This window comes from Poecilia reticulata, chromosome 4 (assembly GCF_904066995.2).
Source record: "Poecilia reticulata chromosome 4, P_reticulata-male-v2, whole genome shotgun sequence".
NCBI lineage: Eukaryota > Metazoa > Chordata > Actinopteri > Cyprinodontiformes > Poeciliidae > Poecilia > Poecilia reticulata.
This window is the reverse complement of record NC_088833.1, coordinates 28,293,151-28,318,323: the sequence shown is the minus strand read 5'-3', so window position 1 is coordinate 28,318,323 and position 25,173 is coordinate 28,293,151. Positions and strand designations below refer to the sequence as shown.

The 25,173-nt window shown below is 38.3% G+C and overlaps 1 protein-coding gene across 2 annotated transcripts in view; it reads left to right on the top strand.

The window, feature by feature from the left end:
- Window positions 1-21,792, top strand: part of rab6ba (RAB6B, member RAS oncogene family a) — a 56,052-nt gene extending 34,260 nt beyond the window's left edge. Inside the window, exons 4-8 of one of the 2 annotated variants that reach the window (XM_008407691.3) lie at window positions 83-209; window positions 3,076-3,187; window positions 9,987-10,080; window positions 12,199-12,265; window positions 19,725-21,792. In XM_008407691.3, the coding sequence (XP_008405913.1) occupies window positions 83-209; window positions 3,076-3,187; window positions 9,987-10,080; window positions 12,199-12,265; window positions 19,725-19,789 (465 nt within the window). In that variant the 3' untranslated portion in view covers window positions 19,790-21,792. The remainder of the gene's footprint in view (window positions 1-82; window positions 210-3,075; window positions 3,188-9,986; window positions 10,081-12,198; window positions 12,266-19,724) is intronic. The other variant, XM_008407693.3, reaches the window with a different exon arrangement.
- The last annotated feature ends 3,381 nt before the right edge of the window (window positions 21,793-25,173 follow it).

Genomic DNA, 25,173 nt, shown 5'->3' with positions numbered 1-25,173 from the left:
GTTGTGTTATCGGTGACTGTGTGCGGAGGGAGCCAGCTGATTCCAGGCTCTCTGACTGTCTCAATAATCTTCCCCTCCTCAGCGTTCTCTCTCTGAACCCCAGGTGAGGTTGCAGCTTTGGGACACAGCAGGACAAGAGCGCTTCAGAAGCCTCATCCCCAGTTATATACGGGACTCCACCGTGGCCGTGGTGGTCTACGACATTACAAGTCAGTGTCCCAGATGACAGCTTTTCTATTTCACTCTGTGCTCCTTAGTGGAGTCTTTTTGTGGCTGTGTGTTTCTGTCACACATGATGAGTTTTACAGAAGGCTCACACTGTGCTCACTAAAACTGAAGGGGATTGACTCTGGAGATTGTTGTTACAGATAGAATGACAGGATTACTACATAGGAAATGTATGAAAAGTGTTTCCAAGGTTTGGGTAAGTATGGTGGCGACAAAAGGAAAATGTGTATGGAAAACAGACTTTACCAGACTTTTTATATTCTGAAAGACAAATAACTCATTTAAGTTTTGATTTAAAGGGGCAGTATTAAGATAAATCAACTTTGTTAAGCTTTACATCATGTTATGCCATTCCCTTATCAAAAACATACCTGGAGTGTTGCTTTGATTCTTTCATGCATGTTTGAGAAATCATTGAGCCTCATGGCAACCATTCAGCTGTGACATACACCTGGTTGGACCTAGCTCCGCCTACAAAGATGAAGCTCCTCCTCAGAGCAGCAGTTAGTAAACATCTGGTAGAACTGCACATCAGCTGAGCTCATTATAGAAGCTACTTCTCAGTGCATTGCTTTTAAAAACAAGGTTAAAGGGTTACTAGAGAAAAGATGTGATGACTTCCTGAAGACAGAGTTTTAGAAAGAGTAGGAGTTTTTAAAGAGACAGAGGCCCAATTTCAAGGCGTTAAATTAAGAAGTAAAATTTCTTTTAAGTCATGTTTGATTTATACATCATTTTTATAACAACTGAAGGTAATATAGTTGTTATAAAATGATTCAATGTGGCTGTAAAATGCATAATACTGCCTCTTTAAATGTAAATAACTTTTTTTTATCTTTGATTTAATTTATCACACCATTTCACTTCATTTTATAAACAACTTCAACTTTAAAAACTGGTGTTTGTTAAATTTCTACAAACAAAATAAAATAAAGGGATGTTGGTTTAAGGAATCTGAATAAAGCAGAACATACCCTAACATTTGACAAGTACAGGAGTTATGGAATTTGAAGACTTGTGTTTTAATTTGAAATGAAGTTAGCATCTTTATCATTAGCTTCCACTAAATACTTTGTTGGTTTAGTGCTTTAGCATTAGCCAAACTAACTTTTTAGTTATCAGTTCTCACCATTGGATTAAAACTAAAGTTAGTGTAAAATGTACAAAGTTACACACACCTCCAATGTTTTCTGTAGTTTTATAAGGAAGGTTGAAATCGAGGAGATTTTGGCAGGTATGTTGTATGGAACAGTGTGACCATAGGAGTCCCATTGATTCAAATTTTTTGAAAGCTTTCATTAAATGCAACAAGATGAGTCCATTTCTTTCTATAAGACCTTTTGAATTAACACAGTATGTGCTGCCTGATGTAATGTATAAGGAACATTTGGTTATATTGACTCTCACTGAGGCTGTCTGTCTCCTGTGGTTTGTCTTATGGGTTACTTGACTATCCTTTGTTCTAGCATCTCCAGCATTTGGAGTCTAAAAGGCTTGATTAGTGACTACTAGCCCATCAGTAGTGTTGCTACAGTATAGTTTTTGTTAGATATTACAGGGTTTTTATTTTGTACAGTTAAGCAATGGCTATATATAATATCAGATGGTTTTATGATATGTAACTTTTGTCTCATGATGTACACAAATATCAAAATCATGATTTACCAGGTTTGAGGTTCACTTTGGAAAAGAAATAAAATCTTTTATCAAAATCTATATCCAGTAAATGCCTCAGTGTAGCAGCCAGTTAGCCCTGCCAGGCAAAGTGGAGATATTTCTTTAAAGTTCAGCAACTTAACATGGGACTTCACTGCTGTTTGTATTATTCCATGTCAACTACTGCCTTCCAAAACTATTAAAACCTCTTGAACTTTTTCACATTTTCTGTGAATGTTACACACATACATACTTACTTCAATATAATTTTATAGGGATTTTAAGTGATTTGCCAACAGGAAGTAGTTCTTGGCTTTGAAGTACAAAGAAGATGATGCATCAAAATTCTTTCCAAATAAAACCTTTAATAATGCAACATACAACTTTTATAAACATGTTTTTTGCATATTTGTTAAAACCGTCACCATATATAAAATGAAACGGATAATCTATAGAAAAATTTAGCTACTCCTCCAAGTGCTACTATTGTGGCCAGAAGAAATGCATCACTCCCAGTCAGAAACGACCAATCAGAGCCAGAAGGGCGGTACTGTCGATCATGCTCATGTATGTACTGCTCACTGTACTAAAGGTGGAGAAATTACTAAAAATGACAGAAAAATTATTTATTTGCTGTCATTGCCATGCTAACTCGCCTTAGCATTTACGGCATGCTATGTTGTGGTGAACCAGCTGTAGCATATCAGAGAGCAAGTGGAGGGTGTGAGTAGCTCGCACATGAAGATGATCAACTGCATTAACACCCTTGTCCTGGCTTTGATTGGTTGGTTTTGACCAGAAGCGGTGTATTTCCACAGTTGGCCACAGGGAGACGGCAGAGGAGGTTGTATTTTTTTTTTTTTTTTTTACGGATTATCTGTCTCGTACTACGCTGTCACTACATAATGTCAGTTTTAACAAATATGTAAAAAAACAAAACAAAAAAAACATTTTTATAGAAGTCAGATACTGCAGCTTTACTGTCAGAGCTGTGAATGTTCTGGAACGATGCACTAAGATGAGGGAATGTGATGAGGAGCACTTCGTTACCAAGGTTTCAACAGTCGTATTTTTTCCCCCACCATTTTCTATACTTTCCATGTTGGTTTACAGCAGTGGGAGGACTGGTGCTGCTGCATCGTTTATCGCCTCAGCTGTTTGGTGTCATCTCACTCTGCTTTATCCCCACAGATGTCAATTCCTTCCAGCAGACATCGAAATGGATTGACGACGTGAGAACAGAAAGAGGAAGTGATGTCATCATCATGCTTGTTGGCAATAAAACAGACTTAGCAGACAAGAGGTATGTAGTTCCATCCCTTCCTGCCAGCTAACTCCAGCATCTCGTTTCGTGCCCCGACGCCATGGCAACTATGAGGCACAGCGACTGTCTGAAGGCACATTCAGCTGAACAGCAAGAACAAAGCAAGCTGACTCCACCGGCTGCATTCACACAACACAGGGTCTAGATGCTTCGCTGCAGAGTACATCTGTGTATTAATGAGATGGAAATGATGTGAATGCATATGAATTTAATGTTACAGTCCAAGCAGTGCAGGAATATATGCGAGGACTTACTGTCGCTACATAATCACATTCTGTAATGAACACAGTCATTAGCTTTATGGGATGAATTAAATCTAGTTTTATTGTTGTGATGTTTGGAACTCAGCCGATCCTCATTGGAGCGACTCGGGTCAGACCACCTGCTTTGAAATAAGTAAATCATGATTATGAAATGTTTTATCCCTCAGCACATCCTGTTTATGTGACTGTGATTTGTACAGTCATAAAAAAAGAAAAAATGAAAATGCTGATGATACAAGATTCTTAATGAAGCCAAAATAGGTGGAGAAAAGAGTCGATTTAAAGATGCTGAGGGAAAAATAAACTAAGGAATCAAACTCGCATTATTAGGAACATAATACAGCAAGAACTGAACCATAAAATAGGCTGTGCTGGCTAAATGTATTGATGGTGCATGTGTACAAAATGTAGGCCACAGGCAGACTTCATACACAAAGGAATCAATGCAAAGAAAGGTGGAAATAATCCTTTTTAGTTCAGTGGTGAAGTTGTTTCTTTGCCTGAAATCTGCTAAAACCTGCAGAACCTCACAACACAACCAGTTAAGAAAATTAGTCCAGGTTTCATACTTTGATCCTCTTATTGTTTCTTTGGGCTGTGATGGTAGTAATTATCTTACGTTTTATTTTTGATGGGCTTTACAGAGTATTGAGTAACATAAAATCCTAAAATAAAGTTAATAAAAATGACACACAAATCAGTGATGTCCTAAAAGTACTTTTGAAAAAGGTTTGTTTTGACAAATGATTTGAGCATGAATAGTTCTGGACTGGGTCAGGGTGGGACAGAAGTTGCATGAAGACTCCGACATATTTTGGTCCAATCATTAACATATTGGATTTCTTGCAGTTGACTTGGAGAAAATTGGCTTCATCCATCATTTTACATCAGTCAGTGAGAGTAGAGTGTGTTGTGGATCTGCTGGGGAAGTGGCTAAAAAGAAGAACATAAGGAATAAAACGTTGAGAAAACTGAGCACAGGATCTTGGTGTTTGCCATTTTAGGAATCAGAAGAGTTGAAAATGCATGTGTAGACATTTTTAATTAAATCCTGTTTGAAGACAAAGACAAAAATAGGTCAGGATGAGGACACCAACATGTACTGGCAAACTATGCGTTAATCTGCAATCGGCACGAAAACGGATTTAACGGAAAGGTAGTTTATACGTGATGGATCTTCATCGTACACAATACCCTTTATTAGATTCATGCTTTACATTCTCCATGTATCTCCATATTGTCTCATTAGTATTATATGGATGCTGGAAAGTGCTTCCATTATTGCGTTTTTCCTCTGAACTGTGCAGCTTTACTGAATGTCACGTTCACTCCAGGAAAATCCATCCTTGCGAGGTAAGTAATTTCATTGGTACAAAATGCATTAATTTCCCTGGCGAGGGTCAACAGCTCAGAGCTGCAGAGAAACTCCCCTGGCGCTTTACTTCACAGTATGTCAGGAAGTGAAAGGAAATCAGGAAAAATGCTGATGGTGGCAGTTTCTTGGATGTGTCTCGTCGGAGCTGCCAATAAAAGTTCACCGTTTCTGTAGCAAAAGATGAATGAAAAGCTTTGGTTTTGTAGGAGGAGGTGTTGGTAGGAGAGGACCACTCATTGTTATGATTACACCCTAAGCATTTAGGTTGAATAACATTTAGAAAGTGAGCTGTTTGATTCTAATCGGAGTTTCTTGTTGGACTTTTTCCAGTTTTTCACAGTTAATTTAGTTTGCTCTTAATGTGGTCTGAATATTAAAGCCGCAGCAAAGAAACAAATTCAGTATACTGCATTAAGATCACATCAGCGTCCTCCTTTAATCTCCCACTTTGAGAGGGGAAATGAGCCTTGTTGCTGTGTGGACCAAACAAACTGACAGATGTTTAGCTAAATCAGCGCAGAAAATTATAATGGTCCATCAGTGCTCCAGCTGAAGCAAATGTTTTCTTACCCGATCATTCTAAATCTTAATAACGAGCTTATTATTCAGCTTTCTGCAGAGGAAGGCCTCATTAGTATCAGGAAACAATGCTGACAGGAACATTCGTGCAAATGTTTAGAAGGTGTGTTCAGGTTCTTGAGTCGCATCAGGGGATTCAGCAAATTAACAATTTTTCAAAAGTGACAGAGTAAGAGTCAGATTTCATCATAAATGATCAAATTCTGCTCGGTTTGCGTCTTTGGCATCTTTTTTTCTCACACCATCTGTATGTAGCGCCTTTTTAATTTTTTGTTTCCACGTATTGTAGACTTTACACATACTGTATGTATAAATCACTTGGGAACAAAGCATTTCAGAGTTTTTTTTTTCTTTTGTTTTGGTTTTGGTTTTGCTCACTGGGGTGTGGTGGAGCTTTTCACAATGCTCAGTGCTTAGGGGAGTATGCACAGAGTAGGAGCTGCAGATCTGCTGGAGCTCAGCATGTGGGAAATCTGGTGTGCACCAGGCAGCGGGAGGCAGCAGCCAAGCAGAGCCTGGTGAACTGCCCACCGACGAGAAGAAGCTCCACGGTATCCAGCTCGTTGCATTTTGCCGTTTTCTTTTTTTATACTTGCTCCTGAACGACTACCACAACATTTTCGATAATTAGCTAGTAGAAGAATTTCTTCTTCCCACGAAAAATTCTTCTGTTAAGCAGAAGGAGCACAAATTGTACAGCTACTATGCCATGATTTTCACATTTCTACCACAAGGTTTCAATGTACAACACGAGGTAGCGGATACATGTGAATGGGGTAAAAATTTATTCCAAAACATCTGACAAATAGAAAGTGTGGTGCCAGTTTATATTTTACCCTCTTGAGTCAAAAACTCAATATATGTGTTTTATATCAGTATATTGATTTAAAAATAATATATGAAGGATTGGTGGCGTGATCTTAACTGTTTTCACTCCATGTAATGTTTTTGTTTTTGTTTTTAAGCAGTAAAGAGACACAGCGGGCAAAACCTGAAACAGCTGCTGTGCAAGTTACTCAACAGGTTGTTGCTAGGTAACCAATGAGTACGTGAGCCACCAGTCTAGCTCAGCTCGCTGTGAGAGGTTGAGTGGCTAAAGGGTTACCTCTGCCTACTTCTCCCAGAATGCTGTGCGGTTCTGGATCAGAGTTCAGTGAATATTCTATATATTGAATATTCTATCAGATTATCTATAGACATCAGTCATGTCTATCGCAATATGTATCGTTATTGATTTATTGTCCAGCACTAAAAGTTGGCATTACCATTGTTGGCTGCAACGACAGCGGCAAGTCTTATGGTAAACGTCTCTACTGCATGATTCTGCCACCACTATGTTTCACTGCTGAGATGGTGTGATTAGGATCATGGTCTGAATTTTGCATTCATGTCTGCAAGTTCATAATAGTAAGGTTCAGCTTGAAATGTAAACAAGCTTAAGGAGCTGGCAATCTCCATGATTTTATCTTGAAAATGTTGACCCTGACCTTTACTGAGAAATCTGCAAAAGGTCATCAAATCCAGTAACACTGCTGCTTCTAACCCAAAACGATTAAACAGTAACTTTGTTGTAATTTGGGAAACCTTTGTGTTATCTGCTCTCAATCTCTCTTACCTAGAATATCTGGTGAAGTAAGAGAAAATGTTTCCTTTTAGAGACTTTCTTGCATAACTGTACTAACCTCAAACTTCATTTTAAATACCTCACTGATACTTAAACTGTTGATATTCAGGCTTCCTTCCTCTTGAACAGACTTCCATCCTAATCCTATCCTAATGGTGCTCGGCATGGAGTGTTCACAGATCAGAAAAATGTAGGATGTTTGCATTTTTCCGATTAACTGATCAAGCTGAAAATGGTTCTGATCCAATCACCATCTTTTCATTTTTAAGTCAGTGCCAGAATAGCTTTTAAGGGGACGTATTGTACAAAATTCACCTTTTGCATGTTTTTGTACTGCCATTTGGGTTTCCACTGCTTCTAAAAACAACCCAAACGCTTAATAACAAAAACAAAGTTTTTTGGCAATGTTTATTATTTGATGTCTGGAAAATGACCCATTTCAAAACCTCTGGAATGTGACATCACAAATCGGCAGGCGCTGTTCCTCACCTACCAAGCTCAGTGAAGTGCAACCTGTTACCCAGCAACCTGAGCAGAGCTCTAGCACGTTTGGTATGCTGGTTTTACTGCTGTATGCATTGTTCAATGGCTGCTGGAAAAGACAAATGTTTTGTTTTGTTGCTGCATTCTTGTTTGTGCAGGAGGCTCCACATCTGCTTTTCAAAGGTGTACAGTTGTATAATGGCGCATGTATTCGCAGCTATACTCACTTGCCAGTGTAAACATTGAGTTGGGGGGCGTGGCCAACTTTTAAAGTGACAGAAGCCCTTAAACAGCTCATTCTGAAAGGAGCTCAAAATATGCAGAACTGAGCAGAATAAGACCTAAGAATGATTTGGTGTTCGAAATGTAATTAACATGCTTAGGCCTATCCTAACCTCTTCAAGGAAGCATAATAGGTCACCTTTAATAACTCATAATGTTCCCATTGCAGAGCTATAAATATATTGGGTTTAAAGTGATTTAACAGCTTACAGCAATCTGGAGTTTTGTCTTTGTATGTCCTGACCTTCTCTCAGGGGGGCGAGCCGCTCCTGTCTGAACGTGAAAACTCTTTCAGACTCATTGTCATTTTTGATTAAGTTCATCATATTACTCTGGATGATCAACAATGACATGAGTTTGAGGATCAACCGATCCAAGGGAGTCAACGTTTAAAAAAAATAGAAGGATGTACCGAAGAATTAAAACATTTTAATCATAATCCATAATGATTATGTCCTGTTACTTTGTTTCCTCGCTGTTGTTTGCATAGGATCATTAGTGCAACACACATTAAGGCGGCATCACATATTTCTACTATTTTAATCATAGTGCTGCTTTGCAAGGCATAAATGTTGCCAGGACAGCACATTCATCCTCCGGCTTCCCTGGAGCCACCTCTGATGATAAATAAGCTGCAGAGCTGTTTAAGTTGCGATTCAGACCGAAGCATCCAGAAATAGTTGCAGAAGAAATGGTGTAACTCTGTCAGGTGGCGTTATTATTGAAATGCAACTCCGGTGCAACGTTTCCTGTGTGTGCAGCAGACGTCTTTTACTATCTCATGTGCGCTGAATTACTCCGCTCTGAGATGCGACGCAAAGGAGGTGTTGGAGAACGAGGGAAGCATCCGTTTGATTTAGCGCTGCTGTGTTTAAGGGTTGAAAGCCTGTTAGACGTGTTCACCGTGTGCACAGTTACTAGGCAGGCCTTATTTTTGAGGATTATTCTTATTAATCGCCATCTACAATGCTCTTCATTCAAAATGTTAACAAAACCTCAAAGTAAAAGTGAGATTTTGGCTTTTTAAAAAGAAGAAAAACCAAAACCTCATTGGGGAATTATTCTTCCCCAATAATTCTTCAATTATTGGGGAAGAATTGTTACCTAACTAAATAAAAAAACTCACATTTTTCTGTCTCACTTTTTTATTTTAATCTGTTTAAGTGAGAATTGTACGCTTGGTAAGCTTTTCTGACTTAAAAGAAATAATCAGTGACCAATGTAGCCCTCCCAATTATTTTCAGTAACTCAATCTGTTGATGGTCGGTGTTTTGTGTAGCAGCAACCACAGCAGGTCCAATAGCCAGCTGCTTGTTGGACCTGCTCTGGTTGAATATAACAGAACTGGATGACAATGGCTTCCTGGTTGCTTCACACTTGATTGTTCTCTAATCTTTTGGCGCTTAATTTACATTTTTCTTTTCTCAACACGTTTCTTACGACCCCATTGACTATTTGCAACAAAACATTTAATTGTTCTGTCATGTTGCCATAAAGTCTTGGGAATCTCAAGAGTGTGTCATCCCTCAGACGTCTGGTAATGTTTGACTTTCCGCATTTAGTTAAATCTCTTTAAGGCTCATTTTGTCTGAAGACAGAAGCTGTCTAATAGTACAACCTGACATGGTGCATTGACCTCCTTGGGCCTCACCCCGCCTCATTACAGACACGCATCACCTGCTATTTCTAAATCCACTAAGTATTGAAGTTTATCCAACTTGGAGTTAGAAAATATGCCTACTAAATTGTATACACGGTGTATACTTTTTGATTTGCAGAAGAACGAGAACAAAATGGTGACATGAGGATTTTTCCAGAAGAGCAGTGGCTAATTAATTTAGCCTTTCCTCTCTGGATCTGCTGCTTTCTCGGCCAAAGGTCTCCGTCTGTGCTCACAGGAAACCTGATGGTGTCTCTGTGTCGGCAAGAACCAAGCAGTCTCCGCCCCATTCATTTGAACATGATGCAAATTTGCCATCATTAACTCTTCATACAGTGTAATTAATCACTCTCGCCCAGTTACCCAAACACGCCTGTTGTTTCCCTCCCTGCCTAAAATGACAATGAGCTCGTATGACTTGTTTTGGCTTGTTGTTTATGTGAGCGTAACGACCACTGTTTTGTGTCTAGATTCAGATGCTGATGTTGATGAAGATCCCTTTTTATTTGCAGGCAAATTACAATCGAGGAAGGCGAGCAGAGGGCTAAAGAGCTGAGCGTCATGTTCATCGAGACCAGCGCCAAGACGGGCTACAACGTCAAACAAGTGAGAATTTTCCAACAAATCAAACCCGGAATATGCTTACATAGCGCTAATCTTTCTCAAGACATCATGGTCAATCAATTATTTACTCTATTAAAATGTCAATCGTCACCCCACTGTTGCCAACTCATCGACTTATATGCTATATTTAGCTACATTTCTGACCAAAAAAGTTGGTATCAGCCAGAATTGGAATCAGGAAGTCAGGCTTTTTAAAGATGAGTATGATCGGTCAGAAAACTGCAATCGGTGCACCCCTAGACAGTTTTTTTTTTTTTTTAAATAATATTGTTTCAGTGTAAATATTAACAAGATTGAGTCATAATTAAAGGTCACAACTCGCCTAAACAAAATTAAGTTTGTGTCTCAAAGTGGTACCTAGTAGCTGTAGATTGGTGGACTGAAGTATAAGCCGTTGTCGTGGGAGTTTATGCATTACTACGTCATAAAAATTGAGGAAAGTTGGGGAAAATATAACTAATTACCTCCCCCACAACCTGCAGTGGAAATAAACCTTCTGTACAGGAAACTGCAACATCATTACAAATGCTTCCCTCATGGTGGAGTAGTTTAGTAACATTAGTACTGGTTTCTTTTTCCAGACCTTCTTGGTTGAGAGATCTTTGCCTTTTTGGAGTTTTTTTTTCCCCTCTGATTTCCTTTGCTTCTTTGATTTTCACTCCTCATTTTTTTGTTTTAGATAGCTATGATGTGGCAGCCATGGCAACAAGGTGTTTTTTAATTTGATTAAATTGTAGATGGACGAGTCAAACCTTACACTGATTTTTCTTTTTCACTGTTCATATATTCTCTACATCACAGTTTGGGATCCGTGAAACCTTTCTTCAATTTGTGGTAAACAAAAATATGAGAATTTTTAAATTTTAACAAAAATCTGGCTAAAATCTGACCTTACGAAAACTCAGTGTGGTGTTTTGATCCTTTAGCAAATATCAGAAATTACTGAAGGGAGGGGCTGAGTTGATTTAAGTTTGACTTGACACCTTTAGCTTTTACTAACCAGTAAGTAAACACTTACTAGTTACTGACGCTTTAATTTCCATCAGTAACTAAAAGAGAACCTCCAGGCTCTGCTACTCCATCTGATTTTTATGCTGTTTATTTGGTTTAGTAATACGGTCAATGTTGCACTTACTGTGTTTACAATAACGAGCAAATGAGCTCATTTATAAAAATTATTTCTGCTGATATTTGTGCATCTATGTTGTTAGCACAGTTTTATTTTCCATTTATTGTAAATTTTGTGGGGGTTTTTAACACATTTAGTGCTACATATTCTACTCAGTTGCACATTACCTTCGATCGGAGTACACCATTTTTGATAACTGAATTGTATATTATGATATTTTACTGTTGCGCTGCAGTATATTATTCTTAGTTTATTTTTAAATACATGTTTTTAATATTTTTGTGTGACAGTAAAGGATATTTCTGTTCTACTCCTCTTCCAGCAGTGTCAGCTCTTCCTGTGAAAGGAACTGGAGGTTTAACTTCCAGTTTCATCCCGTTCCCTTTGAGCGCTTGCTGCTCCCTGATTTGGTCAGACAGCCCACCAATCACAATTCAGTTCTCTCCTCTTAGCCCATTTCTGCAAACTGAACTGCTTTCGTTACCTAACGCTGAGGTTTCCATTATTCCAGACAGAAAGAAGCAGAAGGCTCGTCTGGTTCGAGTCTGTTTTTAAACAGCTGATTGTTTTGTTGTTTGGTTTAAAGCAGCTGTTGTCTGCAGAATAAAGAACAAACAAGTGTAAGGCGGGCTGTGTTGTCAGTGTGTGGACGGTGTTGATGGAAGGCACTGCGCTCATACTGCAGCAGCTCCTGCAGACAGAGGAAGCCGTTCTTCACCAAAACACCGAGCATCACTCTGTGCAGCCGAAACAAAGGTCACAGTTCAGCCTCCAAAGGCTGCAGTGTCTCATTGTTTGTTTGGCTGTGTCATCTTTCAGCAGACTGACATTGTGCCAGCAGATTCATAACATAAAAACACCGCCTTTCTTTCAGATGGAATATTAAAAATCCTAAATGGGTTTTTTTTTTTTTTATTCTAAGTAAATATGTCTGGAACAACGGTGTCTCTGTTTGTTTTTCTGTCTTCCAGCTGTTCCGGCGCGTGGCGGCTGCTCTCCCAGGGATGGAAAGTATGCAGGAAACCAGCAAAGAAGGAAGTATCCTTTGAAAAAAACATGAATATGTTATAGCACAGTCACAGTGAACAGAAAACTTTTTAGTGTAAATGTTCATAGCCCCTTGATCTTTGCCACAATTTCTCACATTACAAACACTAATGTATTTTATGTGATAGACCAACACAACGCAGCATATAACTGTGAAGTGAAATGGGGAAAAAAATAAAATTTTAACATATAAAAATTGTAATATTTTGTTGTATATTTTTGCCTGTTCTTTGGGAAATTGCCAAAGCTCAGTCAAAATGCTTGAAGAGCATTTGTTGACATCAAATGTTAAGTTTTGCCAAAGAGTCTCAAATGCATTTTGTTCTGGACTTTGACTAGGCCAGTGCATCATGTAAATATGCTTTGATATCAGTCATGCCATTGTATCCCTGACTGTGTTTAAGGCTGTATAACACCACAATATGCAATAATGTGATACAATCAAACTTTAAGATGTGATAAAACGTCTTTAAAGCTGCATTATGTAATAATGACACAAAATGTAATAAAATCCTTGAAGGCATTTTGAATCGTTTTGTGTTGTAGGTTCATACAGAGTCTGTTACCAATAGTTTTGAATTTGTTGACCAGAGTTTCAAGTTGAAAGCATACAAAATATGACTATTATTAGGAGTATAATGATTACTGATTAATGATTGGACACAAACAGTTTGTGAACGTTTATTACATCATCATTTCTTTAAAAGATCCATCTCTGTATTTTGTAATAATGGGCAGCAAAATATAATAAACTCATTACATATGTGGGAGAAAGTATTGCAAAATGCATTCAAGGATTTTATGCAGTTTTGCGTCGATTCTTGCATATTTAATTTCAAGTTATTTGAGAACATTTTCTCATTTTTGTTGGCATTAAACCCTCAAATCACTTCGCTTCTATCTCACAACTATTCCCTGATTTGTGCTGGTCTGTCACATGTTATCCCAATACGGGGTTTTTCCTCTGTATTTTTGTACAGGGGAAAAACTTTGACGTCTGAATGCTGCAGCACGGCGCTGTGAACGACCTGACGGAATTACATTTGCAATCTATTTAACGTCAGCTACCTGTCTAATTAAATAGGTTGTTAGGGAAAATCGTCTTGGTAACCGTCAGCTCGTCTTAGGTCTGTTCGTTAAAACCAGAGACCGCCTCAGAACAAGCCCCTGTTCTGCTGGAGCGGCAGAATGCGCCCAAAGTTAAACCAGCACTGGTAAGAAGGGAAGAATAATTGAAGGTGATATGCAAAATATGCTCTTGGTGGAATAATATATGCCAAACAGAGACATTTTTCAACATGTTATTGGAGATAAATGGAGCAGCTGAGATGTTTTCTGCTTTAATTTCCATCAGTAACTAAAAGAGAACCTCCAGGCTCTGCTACTCCATCTGATTTTTATGCTGTTTATTTGGTTTAGTAATACGGTCAATGTTGCATTTTAATAAATATCTCTATCCTATTCATCAGATGTGAAACACGGCATCGATCCCCAGGGTTTAATGAGTATTTGTGAAACTGGATTTGGTTTTTTCCAGATTGATCCCGTTTTTGCTTTTTTTGTCACACTTTAATGTTTCAGATCGTTTGGGATCTGACTTTGATAATCTGAGTAAATATATAAAGTAATACAGATAAAAGAAAATGGTGAGAGTAAAATGTGTTTATACTTCTGCTTACATTATTTTCAAACAAATTAAATGTATATCATGCCATCTGAATTTGGATCAAGGTTTGACATAAATAGGTCTGTCACGATAACTTCTGCTGGACAATCAATTGTCCCAGCAGTTGTGATAAATAATACTGTTGTCTTAACAGTAGTAGAATAACAGTAATGACATAATAATGCAAGAACGTTTAACACTGGAACTGGAAGACAAAGTGCTAGTTGAGACCAAAACGCCAGACTTAAGAGTTTTATCATCCAGTTTTTGGTAGAAAGAGAGAAAAGAGAAACAATAAATCATTCAAATGGAAATTATTGAGCTTAATTTATCATGCGATTCATTGAGTTATTTCTTATTGCAACAGGCCTAGAAATAAACAAACAAAACAATATGTTAAACTACAAGAAAAATATGTGTTGCTCAAGAGCCACATTAATGTACCATTAGTCTGGCACCGTCTCATATAGTACTTCAGTAGTATTAATAAATCAACAATCATTCTGTATGTTTTTGTCTCTTTGTTCCGTCTGTGAACGCCGACCGTTTGTTTCTGTGACCGTTCCTCCCCTGGGTGCAGCAGCCCTCCACATCCTCCTCTACTCCACAACCGCAGAGTTGCATCTCTATGGAAACTGTAGATGAGCTAGAAAATTGCTTGCGGTCGCACCGCGCGCACGCTGCACTGTCATTACTCCTTCACTTCTAAGGGGACTCCTGTTGTCCCGACGAACGCGGCAGCATTTATCTGCCTAAATCAGGCAGACCACAGCGCAGCACGGGAACGCTCGCTCCCGCTCATCCCGCTGCAGCGTTCCTGTAATTTACTTGTGAACTCAGCTCCTGCAGGAATAAACTTGGTAACCTACCAGACTTTTCCATCCACTGAGATCTAAAGTGAACTAAAGAAACTAAAGAAGAGATGGAGATAAAGCTCCATCTCTTCTTTATTTTTTATTTTTTTGTTTTCTTCTTTCCTGGTGTGGCAGAATGTGAGAGGTGGAGGAGCGGTGATGGATGGCTGGTGATGACAGTTCCTCAGCAGCGATGAGTCTCTGCTGACACGGTCGCTCAGTGGAGCAGCTCCACGCACCAAACACAAACACACACGGAGGCAGGGAGGCTCCGGATTCAAAAGGATGAGATTTGATTTGAAGCAGAGCGCGGAGGGGTCCAAATCAGACTCCAGTTAGCACACGGAGCATTTAGGAAACTGTAATTTGTGCATTTAAACTGGAGGTGGGAAGGAAGCGTGTTATGGTGGATGTGCAGGCCTGAAGGTTTCTGGTTTCCGCTCATGCTTCTGAAAACAATTTCCTACCTAATGGTTGTGTCGTTAACCCTTCCGGGGTTTAAACACGGCGCTTGACCCAGATCAGCATGGAGGTCATCAGGGCTACCAGGAAAACACTGACAAAAACAAAGAAACTGGCTGCACCAACAGTGTCCAGTGTATTTCAGATGCTTGAACTTTTCCACATTTTAGTCACAACCACAAACTCCAATCCAAATTCACTGATCAATTGCAAATTTTGCACAGCATTGCAATTTTTACCAATTATCAACTTTAAAATGTAATTAGGAATTCTAAAGATAATGTAAAATAAATTATAAAGTATGACGTCGCTCAGACCATAAAGTACAGAGTTAGACTGAATAGATCTGCCTTTATGGACCAAGCACACTGCCACCTCTACCCAACATCAGGATTGACACAGACAGTAATATCTGATTGCTGCATCTCTAATATTAACTATTTTAAAATCCTGTATTTTCTGGAAAAATTAAGTAATTAAAACTTTTTTGGAAGCCCGATTTATGGCAAATTAAAAACTATTTTTTTTAAATGTGCAACTTTGACTGCAACTATTTTAAACTAGACTAGACTTGGTCTCCCTGTCTGAGACTCGAGTCTTAAACCGTTTGTAATAAAAAAAAGTGAAGGGAAGTCAGTATGTGAATGACGGACTGCAGCTGTTTTATTGTGAAAGGATGAGTTTGATTCGGAGCCGGTGATGCTGGTGGATTATGGGATGTTAATGCCTCATAACAATCTGTTCATTTTCGCTGTAGCTTCATAATAATGGCTACATTAATGTCTCTCCAAATGAACGCTGTGTTAAATGGCTTTGGATCATTTAGAAATCATAATAAACATAACTTACCACTGACATTTTTCTCGCTGCTAAGCTAGCTGCAACGTTACAAAGATACTTCCAGCTAAAATTGTCAAAATATAAGCACTTTCTTCCTGTTTGTTTCTTTTGTTGTGGTAATTTATGTCTCATATTTGATCATCTTTGCTATTAAGATTTTAGAAAGAGGTTTTAATGTGAATTTAGAAAATAGTTTCCCAATATTATTCAACCTTATCCAGGTCATAGTGAGGAAAAAACCATTTAAACTTAGTGCAAAATATAAAGGAGTGGAAAATATGAAGGAAGGCTGGGATAAACAGGAGTTAGTTTACCCATTATAAATAAAAAAATCTAAAACATTTTTTTTATTGGAACAGAAATGCCTGCTATTACTATTAAGGTAAAGATTACATTTTAACAAATTTCAAAATAATATGCAACAATCTTTGGTTACATTTTTAGATACTAATTTAAATATTAAAGATGACTCCTAAATAGATATTAAAAGATTGCTAAATAATTATCAAGTGAAACAGTACACTACAAAAACACTAAATATTATCAAGTATTTTTGTTCTAGTTTCTAGAAATAAGGCAAAACTAACTTATAAGTAATGTTTCAGCAAGATAAAAAAAAATGTTTTGACTCAATAAATCCTTAATTTTGATGACTAAGTTGGTGTCATTGGCAGATTATTTCACTAACATGGGAAAAAGGTCTTGTAAGTGAAATTATCTACCAATGAAACTAGTACTTTTTATGAATACTAGTCAATTATTGACTTAAAATAAGCTCATACCTTGCTGAAAAGTAACTTGTAAGTTAATTTTTGTCTTATTTGAAGGGTACTTAAATAGAATAATGTGTCAGCTTTATTGTTTTTGCAGGGTACGGGTTTGGATTCCTGACTACAGTCATGCAGGGTCAGAGGCCGACTAGATGTTATGGATTTAATAAGAAAAGTTTTATCTCAGCTGTGGACTAAAGACTTGAGACTTGGAAGAAATTCTCTGTGACCATCTCTGGTTGAAAGGAGTTGCTGAGAAATCTCTTTTGCAGTTTGCCACAAGCCAAGCTCATGTGTAACTCACGACCCTCTGAACAATTAAGCTCTACTTTTTGTTAGTTTATCACAACAACAAAATCCCCATAATAGAATGAGGATTGTGGAACAAGATTAAGCAGAATAAGTCATGTCGTGTACCTGCTGTTTCCCTGCAAAGCAGCATGATTTACATTCAGTTTGCCTTTTAGTCACGCTGATTACTCTTCATCAGGTTCTGATCTGGGGAAAGCGCTTTAATTTGACAAGATCCCATCTGGGATTTCACTATGAACCAGACTACTCAAGCATGCTGCAAACACCTGCAGCTTTACTCAGGCAAACAGAGGAAAGAAATCAAATGAAGGCCTGAAAGCAGGAGGAGCAAAAAAGCAAAAAAAAAAGCAAACATACACATTTTTCAATAAGGTTGCAGCTGCCCCTCTTCCCTTAATATATTAGGATAATATAGCTACTGCATAATAAACATATTCATCACTGTGTATTTTGTATAAATTCAGATTTGTATCGTTTTATTTTGTGTTTTTGGTAATGTAAAAACTAGCTTCCGGCTCATTCGAGTCTCTCTTCCACTCTTGACACAATCGCGCCGACAAAACTACTCTTGAGAAATTTCAAATCGTCTTGAGCTGGAGCCATAGCCATTACTGAATTATGCCAACTGCTAAAATATTCATGACTGACGAAGCTCATTTGGTTTGGTGATGTTGGCAGCTGACACACACACTCCCATCCTCCAGCTGGGGCGAGCCGGTCCACGCGGGAACGCTCCGGCACGCGCCGCGTTAAACCGCTGTCCTTCAAATGACATCATACCACCACGCGCTCCACTGTAAAACAGCGGGAACGAGCCGCGCCGCGCCGCGCCGCTCCCGGAGCCCCTATCTGCGGCCGCACGGCGAGGCTCCACCTCTTACCGGGCTGCTTGACAGCCACACTGGGACTGTTTGGATCTAGTTTGCACACATGTAGGCCAAACGTGTTTGTTGCCCCATAAAGAAGAGGCTGCTACTGCTGCACCTTCATGTTTACTAGAAGCTCTGGATTGGCCAGGATGTGCTTTTTGGGTCTCTAAGATAAAGTTTGAATAGCACTGTGTTTTTTATTTATTTTTTACAGCCCTGGCTCATTAGCTAGGCAATTGTTCCACAGTGATTTAAGCCAGGATTGATTCAAAGTTAATGTCTCCATCATAATACAGCAGACGGACTGGGCTGCATCACTTGGACGCTTTCTCTTTGTCCAAAAAGACTGTTCCGAAGAATGAATAAAAATAGAGCCCTGTTTATAAGTGTGGGATGGTTAATACACTGCAAAAACTAGCAAAATCTTGCTAGTTTTTAGTGAAAATATCTTGAACATGAAATAATACAAAACCAACTTTGAAGTAATTTTTCAGCAAGATATAGACTGATTCCACTGGCAGATTTGTTTCACTTAACGTGACTGTTTTAATTGGAAAAAAAAATCCTACCAAGCATTTGAAATCTAGTTTCCTGTGCAAATATGGAAACAAGGCTACACTAACCTAAAAAATAATGTTTCAGAGAAACATCGGAGCTTGTTTCACAAGCCAAGGATTCCTTAATACTGATGACAAAGTGCTAGTTTCACTGGCAGGTGATTTCACTTTCACCATGGGGAAAATGTCTTGTTATAAGTGAAATAATCTGCCGGTGGACCAGCATGTTTTCATCAGTTAAGGAATTTTGACTTAAATCAAGCTCCTGTATCTTTCTGCAAAGTTACTTATGAGTTAGTTTTGTCTTCTTTCTAGAAACACTAACCAAATACTTAACACGTTGTGTTTTTTGCAGTGTAATATTGTTGCTTTGCAGAAAGAAGTTCCAGGGTTCAAACCTCAACCTGGGGTATTTCTGTATAGAGTTGGCATGTTCTCTCTGGGTACTCCAGCTTCCTCCCACAGCTCAAAAACAGAATCGTTCATTTAATTGCTCTAATTTCCCCTTCAGTGTGCGCGTGTGTGTGTGTGTGTGTACACACATGGTTGTTGTTCCAGTCTGCCTGTGTGACGGACCGACGACCCTCCATGATGTAACCCACCTCTCTCCTAGTGATCGCTGCAGATAGACACCAAACCCGCTGTGACTCTGCTCAGATTCATTCAGAATCTCATTGGTGAATTATTGGAAGGTTAGGAAAAGGCGCCATCTAGTGGTTGGAAACTTGCATTGCAGCTAGTGTCTTTGTGTGTTCTCTTTTAAGCTGCCTATAGTCCAAAAAGTGAATTTATTTCATTCAATTCAAAAAGTAAAACACTCTCTATATAGATTTATTACATACAAAATGATTTTCTTAAAGTGCTTCTGATAATTTTGATGATTTTTGTTCCTTTTGCAAGAATCGCTGCATCATTGTGTCTAGTTATGGAGTTGATAAACTGTGGGACCGCTGAGGCCTTCAGGGCCTGCAGTTCATCTGCACTGTTAGCTCCAGTTTTCAGAAACACTGATGGGCAACTATAAATACTTGAAAAGTCTCTCTGTTTAATGTATCTGAGTTTTAATGATCTATACAATGTCCTGTCGACCTGCTTGCTTGGCTTCCTTAATATTTTTCAGTGATCGACATAAAGTTGGACAAACCCCAGGAGCCCCAGACCACTGAAAGCGGCTGCTCCTGTTAGTGCTCATGGTTCCTCCGTGGATCTCCATCATCGACGCCACACGCTTTGTTACGTTGCTTCCCATTGGTTAACCCCGCTGTTGACTTTGCACGTTGAGATCCCGGTTTCCTCATCCGGCCACTGATCATCGGTTGGAACTAACAATATGTGAAATTGGGTCTACTTTAACAAAAATGCCACACAAAAAAAGTCAAGAAAAAAGTTGTACAACTTGGTAAAACTTCCCCCCCAAAAAAACCCTAATCTGAGAATAGATTTAGTTCTCCCATGTGGAACAGTAAAAGGCTTTCTTTTGTTTCCCATATTTTTTTATAACAAGGTGGATTCCTCTGGAAGTTTTTTCTTTATCTACTTTAGGAAAACAAGAACATGTCTGAGAGCCTGAAGAACAGACCACACTGTATTGTGTGCCACGACGATTGTGGGCAATCGCAAAAAAAATACGTTTTCAGCTTTATCGACTATTCTTGAGTATCTGAGCTAATTACAGAACAGCCAATCACAGCCTTCCTGCCTGTAGCCCTGCTGTTATCCTCACATTTGTATTTCAGACGTTACGGATCAATCCGAGCTGTAAAGTCCAGAGTATGTAATGCATGCCTAGTTGTAAAGCATAGGTACTGTCTACCTGTGTACACGAGTTTGAAAAATGTAATATTCCACCAGTGACTTGATTGCACAGCGTTCTAAGAGCTGGATTTGTATACTTGACTTCTGACAACTTTTTGATTTCATATTTATTTTCTATTTTTTGCCGTGTGTGTAAATTTGTGCTTTCTGTATGGACGGCATTAGAACGCAGTTCCCCTGAGGGCCACTGCCACGTCACTTCACTCCTGCCACATTCCGGCTCTCTTTAAGGACACCTTCGGTCTGTACGTCACGGACTGTGTCCGTCCAGCTGCTGTGGGAGAATTATGTGTTTAATGACGATCTGTGTATGCAGATCGCTGTAAACGAGCAGCGAAGAGTCCAACCCTCTGCCGTGTGCCCTTTGAGCAGACGGATCAACTACACCCTTAAAACGTCGTTCTTCTGTTTCCTCACCGACTAAAGACTAATTTGCACATGTAGACCTTTCAGGTTATTATGAAGTTGGGAGACGCTTCATTCTAATTGTACAGTCGCTTAATTCAAAGATGTGTCTGATCGGTAAAGAAACTGTCGCATAACGTATTTCCACTTTTGTTTGTTCTTTTTCTTGCTTGTGTTTAAACTGAATGAAAATGTTGACATTATGGACTATTTCTCTCCGCCTTCGGGGCCAGTTATAACGTTCTGGTGGTGAAGTCAGCCAGTGCTAAGAACACTACTTCAATTTGATGTGTCTTTGATGTGAAGTCTTTACAGCACTTTTGCAGAATGTGTTTTAGATATAGAGTGAAAATGTAAAACGTTAAAAGGAAATGGTCATTGTTAATTTCCATACAATTTGGAGTAGTGTGTCCTAGAGTAGAAGCGTCGGTTTTGAATCATTTTCACACATCTATATATGGAGCACACTTCTAAAACAAACTCTAACCAACATAATGAAACAGCTGGTTAAAATATCACAGGAAACGTTCACCAGAATACAAACACACCAAAATAAAGTGCCATTGAACTTCCCTCAACATGCTAAGAGGAAGCTCTGTGTGGGTCCATTTTGCAACAAAATGTTTGTGGTTCCTTCTAAGAAAAGCACTCTAACAATTAACTCGAGTTTTTGTTTTTCAGATTGAATTTTGGAGATACTCCATTGTATTTAAACCCTTAATATGGCAGAGTTCGCCTTTATTTGTTGACGGCCCATTTCAACATTCCACACAGTTTGACTGAGGGACGTAAATGGGATGTTTGCGTGTTGGAGCAGGGGCCGGGGTGGTTTCCCTGCTGATTTTTGTGATTGTACTATCACAGATCAGAGCATCAAACCTGATTACTGCTGACCTGGTTCTCATTCACACTGTACAGAGATCTAGCATGTCTCTACAAATGGTTAATAAAGATGTCTTATTACCAGCCTTCTGCATGAGTGTCTTTTGTACAATTTCCTTTGCTCATCATTTGATTTGATTGTTTCAAATGGAAATATGTTTGTTTCTCAAGTTAAAAACCTAACCTTATACAAAATATTACCACTATTACTTAGAGCAGTGGTCCCCAAACTTTTTCCTGTGAGGGCCACATAACTTTTCCCTTCTCTGGTGGGGGCCGGAGTCAGTTTGTAACAGAAAAAGTGTTACACGTTTATCACCTGCGCTGCCGGAAATTGTTGAACGGGAGGGGGTGTGTGGCGTTTCTCGATTGATTTTTACTCAGAAAGCACAAGGGCAAAAACCGTTAGTGAAACAGTCACTGGGACTGACTAGTATATATTCCATTGAAAGTTACTTTCCATTGGGAAAGTAACTTTAACATATGAATTCCTCATCTGTTAAAGTGAGGAATTCCTCTTATGTTAAATAACATAAAAGTCAAGCAGTTCCCTAAAAGTCCAACAGATGGCCATGCAAAACAAAACACCCACAGTTTACAGGACACACTTCCTGCTAAAGAGCCCCTTGGTGGTTGAAGAAAAATCCAGATATATGTAATCCACCGGAAAATACAATATATGAAAAAAAAATCTGAATGCTCTCTGGTATTGTTCAGGGGGCCAAATGTGGAGGCGGGCCGTAGTTTGGGGACCACTGACTTAGAGGAATATCCACTCTTACTAACCAACAACCTGTGTACATGGGGAGGAACCGTAGTTTCTGTCCTGACTCGGTAAAAATACCCAGTTTCAGTGAGACTAATATAACCAGATATTCAGCTTTCCTATTAGCCAACATCAGAGTAACCCATCCACAACATAAAAGTTAAAAATTAGGTTTATATGCCCACGAACATAAAATAACACTGATGCTCTTAAATTCTTTGCTTTGCTTGCAAAATTTAGGTATCAATTGTGACCTAAGAGTAACTTTTTCATTAAAAATTTTACGTTTTTTGTATTTCCTTCAATAATGTGATCAACAGATGTTTTTTTGACCAATATTGGATAAAATCACTATTTGCTTAAACAAATATGAATAGCTTAATTTAAAATGCATTAACATTTGATTCTTTGTTACAAAAGATCTTTCTACTGCGTCTTACAGTTTCACTGCTAGCCTATCAATGCTAACTTATAGCAGCACACATGTAAGTATCTTTGTTTTATTTACTAAAATATAATTCAGTGCTGTACTGATTGTCATGTCCAAGACAGTAAGAAACCAACATTTACTTAACATGTTAGATGTGGGGTTTTTCTAGAAATGCAGATACAGGAACGATCAGTTTGAAAACCTTAATACACGGCTAATTGGCAACCAGCTCTTTATTTTCTGTCTGATGACATGCTCTTGTTGGGTCATAATGTTAATTCCTCGGAAGTAAAATGTTCAATACTAGTGAGGACACATCTTAAAAAGGACAGTAAAATGTGCGGAGAATCCTCAGGAGACTATACAATATAAAACTTTTTTTTTTCAGAATTACAATAGTAATTATTCGATTGGAAAAAGTTAGTCACCAAAAAATCTATAGTTAATCCACCTGATAAACAAAAAATGAGACGGATATGGGGTGTAACTACTTAAGGGGATATTTGGAAGAAAGTGTAACATAAATGTGTTGTTTTTATTGTCAACATCCTCATTTTTAAACAGGCATATTTTCAGCCACCTGTCATCAAGACAGTTTATTCGTATTTCTTTAGCTAAAGCTGTGAAAAATTACCAAGAATGACAGACAAGAAATCTAACATCAGATCCAACAAAAGGAGGATCCCAAACAGCTGCTGCCTTTTCCAAAACTTTTCAGATTCCAACCCAGAACAGTCTTGTTCCCAATATGGTTGCTTTATGAACACATTCTTACTAATATACCAGTTGAACAAGAATACACTGACAAGATAAACTAAACTAGCATTTTATTCATGTATGACAGTTATCTCCTGCAACAGTTATTTGACCTTGAATTTAATTTGATTTCTGAATATTGTCTGATCTCTGCTACAGATGCCGTTCACCTGCAGCTGCGGCTGAAGTTGTTTGTCCACATTATTATTTTTTTTATGGTACCAGAATGAATTAAAGGTAAACACTACTTTAAATTTAAATTTGTCTCATTTGAAGAAAGTGTAAAGAAATTTGGAGTGACTGAAAGTCCTCTTACTGTTTTTAGAAGAATCTTTGGAGTTGCAGTGTGTGAAGATTCAGGAAATTTTCAGAAACTGTATTGATTATAACATGACAAATGAATTTTGGAAGCGACTTTTTTTTTAACACAATAGAGGAGATAGAAATGTTTCTTCTTAATTAACTAATTAACTGGAAAACATTGATCTGAAATAACTTTCCTCCTCCAGGACTAATAAGGAAATGAGCTAGTTTGATGTGACTATTGTTATTGTCTTAACTGTGTTTCTTTATTTCCCAGTTCTTTTTTTTTAACCTGGGTTAAAAGGTGACTAACCTGTTAGCTCTGTTGCCTTGCAGTGAGAAGCTCTGTTTGTTTGCCATCAGGTGCTGCTCACCTGTATTGTACAGTCACAGACATTGTAACTGTTTGTGTGGATTAAACATCCCTACTCAGGAATGTATATTACCTAATATACTTAGCAAACCCTGGTAAGTGTTTACTCAGTGTTGTTTCAAAGATTCGATTGCTGGAATTCCTGTTGTTAAGTGGTTCTTTGACCTCACCACTACCTGAATATGTTAGGCAGCCACTGCTGTGTGTGTAGATCATTAAACTTTCATTTACTTGTTTATCTGGAGTTTGCTTACTATGGACAGTTTTATTTTATGGATGCCAATAATTAAATTAGACATACTTTGAATAAGTCTGATGCTAAATGGCAGAATATTTGTAACAGAATGTGCTTGTAACATCACTGGGAGTTCCTTCCTTCTCAGTTCAACTTTAATCCTAAATATAAACACAACAAGTAACACATGATGAGTCAGGAAATGTGTTGTGAAACTGAAACTCTTGCTTGTCCCTGCAGGTTCGCCGCCTGGGAGATGATCTCCAACGATGCTCGTCCCGGTTAAGGTTATACATTCAGCCTTTTAATAGGAATAATCAATAAAGTGATGTTAGTGCTATGATAACAGTCATTTTACAGGGATATACGAGGCTTTGTAGAAGTATTTAAACCACACAAAGCTGCTCTGTGGAGTTGTGGGAGAACATTAGTCTATAGTTATGTCTAAAGAAAATTAGTATATGGTGAAAAATATTTATTGTCATGCAATACCCGCATTATATGGATAGATTGATGGCGCATGGAGTAAAATATCTTAAGCCTTTTCTCTTGTAGTTTTGATTATTGTAGCTTACAGAGAATGAAAACCCAAAATTGGGTATAT